The sequence below is a fragment of the Mustela erminea genome, chromosome 18, assembly GCF_009829155.1.
Source record: "Mustela erminea isolate mMusErm1 chromosome 18, mMusErm1.Pri, whole genome shotgun sequence".
NCBI classification, from domain to species: Eukaryota; Metazoa; Chordata; class Mammalia; order Carnivora; family Mustelidae; genus Mustela; species Mustela erminea.
In genome coordinates this window covers 23,521,114-23,529,044 of record NC_045631.1, presented here as the reverse complement: position 1 = coordinate 23,529,044, position 7,931 = coordinate 23,521,114, and the positions used below count along the sequence as shown (strand labels likewise).

At 46.9% G+C, this 7,931-nt stretch overlaps 1 protein-coding gene across 1 annotated transcript; it reads right to left on the bottom strand.

Moving 5' to 3' along the window:
* Positions 1 to 5,207: 5,207 nt before the first annotated feature.
* LOC116577753 (C-C motif chemokine 8-like) lies at positions 5,208 to 7,237 on the bottom strand. The gene is made up of 3 exons (XM_032321410.1): positions 7,075 to 7,237; positions 6,173 to 6,290; positions 5,208 to 5,780 (listed from the first exon to the last, which is right to left on the bottom strand). The coding sequence occupies exons 1-3, from the start codon at positions 7,148 to 7,150 to the stop codon at positions 5,642 to 5,644; spliced, it is 333 nt and encodes a 110-aa protein (XP_032177301.1). The 5' UTR covers positions 7,151 to 7,237; the 3' UTR covers positions 5,208 to 5,641.
* Positions 7,238 to 7,931: the final 694 nt, after the last annotated feature.

The following is a 7,931-nucleotide window of genomic DNA, read 5'->3' as shown; positions in this document are numbered from 1 at the left end:
TGGAAGGTAATGCAGGGAAAGTGCTCAGCACAGTGGCAATAACCTCCATTTCTAACCAGGAAGGGGCCCATGCTAGGGAAACCATGCTGTCATCTAGGTTTGGATCTCGGTGGGAAGAGTGGGATCCAGGGTGGGAGAAGCAGGGCAGTGCTGCTTAATGAGCAGTAGAGACAAGGTGGGTACGATTACCCCCAAAGAGCCACAGGGCTGGAGGGGTAAACAGCAGGGATCCGCCTTAGTGATTATGGGATCTCTAAGCATGAAATGGATAGGATGCTTACAAGATGCTGCTTGACTTCAGGCAGAAAATTCTAGATTTCATGGGCAGAAACCTAACATAAGTTCTTATAGGAGAGATTCATGGCCTGTTGCCTAGTTACCAGATCCAAACCGGCGCTGAGACTTGGAATCCCCTGAGCAGGAAGACCAGGAAGGGGCCCCAAAATGCCAGGTTGCCAGGTGAAATACAGGATAGTTGGTTAAATTTGAGTTTAAGATAAACAATGAGTAATTTTTGTAGCATAACTTAGCCCTTGGCAATATTTTTGCTAAATCTGGAAGCTCAGAGGCTTCGCTAAGTCTTCCCCAGAGGAGCTGGACACCATATAACCAGGGCCACTCCACACTGGGGAAAGGAATCCTGAGCCCTTCTGGGATTATGTGATGAGGCCTCCAGATGGATGATGGTATCCTCTGCTCAGAGTGGGAGCTCGTGGAGATCGGACTCGAGTCAGTTATGTTAAGAGTGGACCTGCAGCTAGCTCTTTTCCAGCCCAAAGATCTTTACACAATAGAAGTCTCCCAGAACTATAGAATCTGTGATTTTAGGATCATTTTTGTTACTGCAGCATCCTGGCCTCCAAGCATCCTACAAACTGCCTCCAGGAGCTCTGGGAAGTCTTAGCCCCCTGCCCTCTTAGATCAGAACATCCTGGAATTGCCTTCACTACGCAATGTTGTGGTTTTCAGAGGTTTGTTTACCCACTGAGGTCTATTCTCATGGAATTACTTATTGGCAAGCCATCCTCTGTCACAGCTTAAAACTAAAACTGCTCAGGAAAGCAGGGCTGGGGCACCCTGGACTTACCTTTCTCCCTGTCTGTCTCATTTCATTCTTTTAAAGCTCTAAGGAATTTTCAGATAGTACAACCTTGCCACTTTACAGAACAGAGCTCCTACTGCTGGAGTGGCTGCTGAGAAGGGAGTGACTGGCATTTTCTGCCTACCAGGCTGGCTCTCTCCAGAGAAAGGCAAGCCTGCAGAGGAAGAGAATACCACCTTCCTGGCACTGAAGGAGGGAGGTCCCTCTGCCACCCCTGGAAACAGTGCAAGACTGCTTCTTTACTCCTTCCTTCACACCACCTGCTCTCTTATCTCTGTATTCAAATAGAGCGTCCCATCCACCTACGATGTTCTTCTTCCCATCTGGCCTCAACAGGAATCATTGGAGGCCTTAAATTATGTCTGGTTGTGGGATGCCTGAGTGCCTCAGTCAGTTAAGCGCCTGCCTTCAGCTGGCTCAGGTCATGATCCCAGGGTTCTGGGATCGAGTCTTGCATTAGGCTTCCTGCTCGGTGGGGATCCTGCTTCTCCCTCTGCCCACTGTTTCCCCATTTGTGCTCACTCTCTCTCTTTCTCTCTGACAAATAACTAAATAAATAAACTCTTAAAAAAAAAAACTGTGTCTGGTTGTGAAGGCTTCCAGCCCACACAGACTTCACATTTCAGATTGCTCTGAAATGGATGGTTTAAAGAAGTTTTCTTAAACAGAAAACCGAAGGACAAACTGTAAAGGAACATACTGATAAATGGACCATATTAAAATCAGGAGGCTCTTTTCATGCAAAGGCATCTTTAAGGGAGTGGAAAGGAGAACCACAGGTTATGAAAAGGCATTTCAGTTTGCACACCTGACGCTTCCTATTCAGAATATAGAAAATACCTCCACTAATTCATAATAAAAAGACAGAAAATCTACAAATGGACAAAGTCCAAACTTAGAAATCTAAAGAATGGACAAAAGACATGGCCTGAAACTTCATGATAGAAGATATCTGACAGACACTTGAATAGATGCTCAGCCTCCTTAGTCACCAGTAAAGTTAAAATTTAAACCACAGCTATGTGGATTATGGGGAATTATGCTCATGCAGAATGGCTAACTTAAAAAGAATTGATAGAAAGAAGTGTTGCAATGCCAAATGTGGAAAAACTCTAGCCCTCAAACTTTGCTGGTGGGTGTGGAAGTAAATTGAGGTGATGGGTTTGAAAAATATTTAGCAGTATTTGAAAAACGGGTTTGGTGATTGAAAAGATACACATCCTATGACCCGTGTGTGTATTTCTACCAATCACCTATCGTCTATTTATCATTTACTCTCTGTTGATCTATTATCTATCGATCTATCATTTCTCTATCATCTACCTGTAAATTCTTGAGTTTGTACCAGTACCTCCAATTTGAAGTTCAACACAACATGTGTTTTTTGTGGTTTTTTCCTCTAACCTTCTGACATTCTTATGTTTAGTCTATGGAAACTTCTCCAGTAGTAAGTGACTTGACTTCCATTATCTTCAATACATTTACTTATTTACTAAATCCCTATGTCAACATTCTCCTAATTATGTAGCTAGCTTAGTCCCAGTCTTGTTGGCCCTGATGTGGGAGTCACCCTCTTGGACCCAGTCCTATAAAATATGTAGTTGAGTCCATGGTCTTGCCCCAGCCCTTGTGAACACACCAACCAAATGCCTAGCTCATTTCCTGGCCCAGACCCAGTGAACTTGTCTGTTGAGATCCAATTTCGACCCAAGGGAAGGAGAACAAATATTGACTCTATGATACCATGACTTAATTAAGCAAAGCCTGAGAGAAGGACCTGTGTGCCGATGGTTCTTTTGGAAGTGATCCCAGGCATCAGGACTGAGTAGGCACCATAGATGAAGAAGGAGGAGAAGCCAACCCAAGTATGCATAATTCAGGTCAGCTTAGAGGGCAATGGGGACTGATTCTCCTGAGATTACCTGAAAAGCCTATGGAATGGCTCCCAGAATCAACCTCTGGGAAGAAGGGTAGCAGAAGTGTTTGGACATCTGCCTCCATCCTGCATTGGTGGAAGGTTGTCACCCAAAGTGTTTCCTCTCCCACACTTCTGAACCTTAGGCAAATGTGCAGGCTGAGCCAACTCTTGACCTGAGAAGACACCCCAAAGAGGAACCTGTGGGTGGAAAGCAAGACATGAGGAGGACACTGGCAGCGGATGCTGAGAGAGCAAAGTGAATCATGACTTGAGCTGAGGGTGAGATCAGAGGTGTGCCCAAGAGGAGACATGCCAGCTTCCCGCGACTTCCCCAGTCTTCACCCCCATTTGACAGGGGAATAAATGGGTTCACAGAAATGAAACACTCAACATGAGGAAGTGGATTTTTCAAAGCACTGCTGTCCAAGTCAGGCCATGGAAAGCATCAGCAACTTAAATGAGATGATGCATGATTTAGGATAATTATGTTCAATGTTGTGAACAAAGTTTGTTGTGAGTTAAATATAATGACACAGTCGCAGAGTACAGCTAGCTGGGCAAAGCTTGGGGAGAACAAGCGGGCTGTGTCTTGACTGTGGCCTGTGGGGGTCAGTTTAGGGTGGGTCTCCATCCCTTAGTTGGGGATTCGTGGTGCAGCTCTTTCATGAAACCAGGGGTCCAGGCCTCATTAGCCAGCTTGTCCTTGAGGCTGTGGAAGAGATATTGGAACTGGATGTGGCCCTTGTGGCCAGCTGACTCCCAGCTACCTTATTGCTACTGCAGCATGGGTGTGCTACCTTGGACTTTAGTGGAAAGCTTGTCTTCAGACAGGTGATATATCTGACTGGTGTTTGCCAGTAGGCTGGGCTCCTGGCTGGTGCGATGATTTTAATCCAGGTCCCTTCCTTCCCCATTCTACCATAGCCAACAGGCACAGCCAAGTTTCCAAGAGACGTGGCTCCTAGAACTGGAGAGAGCTTGTGAGGTCACCTGCCAGGTCCCCTTGCTTTCTGCCTGTGACACAGTATAGGCTTCCCTTTCATATGGGGCATCTTAATGCCAGAGAGAGAGATTAACATTGACTTGACCTAAGTGACACAGAGTCAGGGTCAGTTCTGGGACCAGAATCCAAGGGTAATGCTTCCCGGTGCACTGATCTCGTGGCATCTCTCCACATGATCAACCATGCCAGGCTCTACAGAGCTGCGTCATCGAGAAAACTATCCTCTTTCCCTCTGTGAGGGATCTGGTGTTGGTGCTTTACTATGGTGGGCCTCATATCTGAAAATGGAGCCAGCTATGTTCATGCAGTCCAAGGGAATCTTGAACTTAAGAGACCAGTAAGGAAAGGAGGTCCCATGCCTTCAAACAGATGCTTGCAGATTTGGGAGATTGGGGCTGCAGATACCTTCATTCCGCATCTTTAGGACACCAGCCCTCTAAATAGTTGCTTTGTGAGATTGTAAGAGAAGGCCTATGTCCCGGGCCAAATGCTTTCCCTCTCCAACCTTTGACACAGAACTCCGTCTTGCCCATTCAACCCAACATCACCCCCATGACCATCCTGCTTCACCTCCCCTGCACCATTAACAGTGACGTGCCCTCAGGCTCTCCCTCCCACACTCCTCCCCGTCCTCAGACACCAGGTTATCCTTCCTCATGTGCACCTTGCATGATACTTTCCTTCTCTCCTATTTCAAAACTTTTAATGCATCTTATTTTTTCCAGTGTCCAGCTAGATGGGAACTCCTCCCTCTGTCCCAGCTCTTGCTTCCCCTCCTGGACCAGCTCAGAAGAACCTTGTCATTTCCCATGGCATGTCATCCTTCAAGACCAGTCCTTTTAAGGATGCTTCAGAGAAAATCCTTAAAAGAGTCCCTAGGTGGTGGACATCTAGGTTCCTCTAGTTTTAAGCTAAGAGTCTGAATTTGAGGATTAATTAGATGGATAACACTTGCGGCATTAGAGAAAATTTGAGACAAGAGGAAGACTGGACAAAGGGAGGTGTGACAAGAAAAGAAATGGGCAGGTGACATTGGGGACTGGAGCCAAAGGGCAGGAGCACCTGAATTCTCAGTTGCATCTGAAACACTTCTTAGAGGATGGCCCCTCGACCCCAAATTGCCAGCCATTGCTGCCATTTTCTGCCGCCCGGCTAAATGTGACCCCATGAAAAATAAGACCAAGTAGCTTAGAGTCCTATATTTCTTTTTTTTTTTTTGAAAATTCCATAGTCATTAAATAACATTAACTTCAACCACACTACACAGCAGACCTTTGACATACAGGAGTGATGATTCACAAGAATACAGAAATGTTTCACTCTGATGATCCCCAAAAGGACCTCACAATACTGTAGACACATTGGAGGGAGAACATTGACATCCTGCCATGAACTTGACTGAGCTCACAGAAAAGAAAACATGCCACGGATTCTGTGCTTTATGTTCGCCAGGATTTATGGCAGATAAAGTCAAAATGTTAATAACTTAAATATCATTAAATATTATTTGAGAAATGTGCTTTAAATTATTATACAACATGCCTCTTGTTGTACATTGTAATAAAATAAGATCGCTCTGCCCTTGGGGAGGGTTGGGGGAAAATAAATAAGATTTTCTTCAGGCTCTGTCTCTCGGTCCAGGTGCAAAGGTACAAGGCTTCTGGGTTGAGGACTTTTGGTCCAGGTGCTTCATGTTATCCCGGACCCATTTCAGCTGGGGGTCAGCACAGATCTCCTTGGAAGCTTTGGTCTTGAAGCTGTTGTGGGGAGAGAGGGCAGTTAGATGGAGCCCCTTGAGGTGCCTGTTGGCTCCTAAACTTGAGGGGTTCTTAGGTGAGGGGGCTAGATAGGGACAGGTGGGAGGGGATGGATGGGAGGAAGGGCTCAAAAGAAAATTGCTCATGCTATCCCAGGGGAGACCCTCAGGCTGCTGGCTGAAGGAACTTGGATGATCTGACCAAGCTCCTAGAAAGGGAGCCTGGAGGGAGTATGGATATCCCTCCTGTGGGCTCAGTTTCTCCCTGGGGTAAAAATCCCTTTGGATCAGACGATATATTTATCTGACTTGTTTGGGCATGAATCCTGATCTCTTTCTCTTGTACAGAACTCAGAACTTTCGGCAGAGGGTGCTAGAGCATGGTCCACTTACATCACAGCTTCCTGGGGACACTGGCTGTTGGTGACCCTCGTGTAGCTCTCCAGTTTCTGCAGGGGGACCTTCCTTTTGACCACATTGAAGCAGCAGGTAATCGGGATGGAAACTGAACCTGAAAAACATTTTGCGAAGAATGAGAGTTAGAGGGCATCATAAACATGCATTTGCAAGTACAGGTGAAGGTAGGAGAAGACAAAGCAAACACACAATTTCCAACCAGGACCGAATGGTCCTACGTCCAGTGCCTTAATCCACATTGCATGGATAAATTGGTAGCGAGGAGTCCATTTTCGCTATGGAACTACTGGGTCTTCACTGTTGACTGGGGATGAAGAAACGACAATAACCCTCTAGTGTCATTAGGAGGGTCTACTGACCCCAAACCTCTGACACCAAATAGATAAGTTCTAAGACCTTGTTTCCCAGCGTTCTGTCCCCACGGGCTCTAAAGCCAACCAGTGTCACAGCTGAGGGTCCTCTGGGTCCTTTTCCTCCTTACGTAGCCACTGGTACATGGGCTATAATCCAAATTTTGAAGCCCCGAACTATAGCTCTTTTTTTCCTTTCCCTCCACTACTGCCTGAAATGTCCTTCACATCCTCAATCAGAAATGGTCCCCACATCCCCAAACAATGTAAGGGTCATTGAGGTAGTGGTTGCGTTGAGTGTTTCTTCTCCAGGCTGGTGTCAGGAAGGACCATGGGGACCGGCCTCAGTGACCCAGGCATCTGGTTCTGGCTCTGACTGACTGTGCCATGACAGCTCTTCTCCTCCCGCTTGTTGGTTTCACTTTCTCCATTTCTGTAGTGTAGGCTAGGCAGCAAGCATGGGATGACTCATGCTGGGATGAGAGTAATGACAGTTATAAGGTAAGCCTTAGGATGAGAGGGCCTTACCTGGCTGGGCGAGCACCTGGATGCCGAAGGCGGCGGCCGTGAGCAGCAGGCACAGAAGTGTGGCGGAGACCTTCATGTCGGTGGGGAGCAGGGAGCTTGCGTTGTGAGCGCTGGAGGTTTCTGGGTTGGTCTCAGCCTCTCTGCTCCTCTAGCTCCTTGGGCCACCCTGACTGCCTTTTATTGAGAGCAGAGAGCATGGGCGGGGCCTTGACATAGGACTTGGAATGAGCTGACTAGGCACCAGCTCCTGGGGGTGATTTCCGAATGCTGGAAGAAGGAAGCTGAACAGTTTCAGTTGTTCGTTTAGACTCTGTGGAGCAGAGGAGAAAGGGAGTGTGTTGTGCCTAGCAAAACATAGGAAGTGACCTCATGGGACGGAGAAGGGCTATGAGTTCTGTGAAATGGAAAATGATCCTTTGGAAAGGAAGAATGATAGCTGAGGTCAGAGTGGAGTGAAGACAGTCAAAGGCCTGGCCCTCTCTGGGGCGCAGGAGGCCTAGGATGGGGCCTTAAGTCTTTGTCCAAACTTTGTATCAGACTCAGGGCTCAGGCATCCTAAACTAGTCAGGCTCATTTAGAATGCCACGCAGCCTGATAGAACCCTGGTGGAACGTTGGAATCCAGAAAAATCTTCGTCTTGATGCCTTGCAATCTTATATTACAGAGCATGAGGACTGGACAGCACGTACTGACCTTGTAGGGTGGTGGTTTCCAAATGTTTTCTTTAGACGCTAAAGTTTCTTTCCAGGTGAATTCATTTGGAGAAGCCTGATAGTTCATGCAGATATAGGTAGAATGAGTCTGTTTGAGAAAGGCCTTCAGTTCCCTTTGTTTACACACAGTGCGAGCAGGGGTGG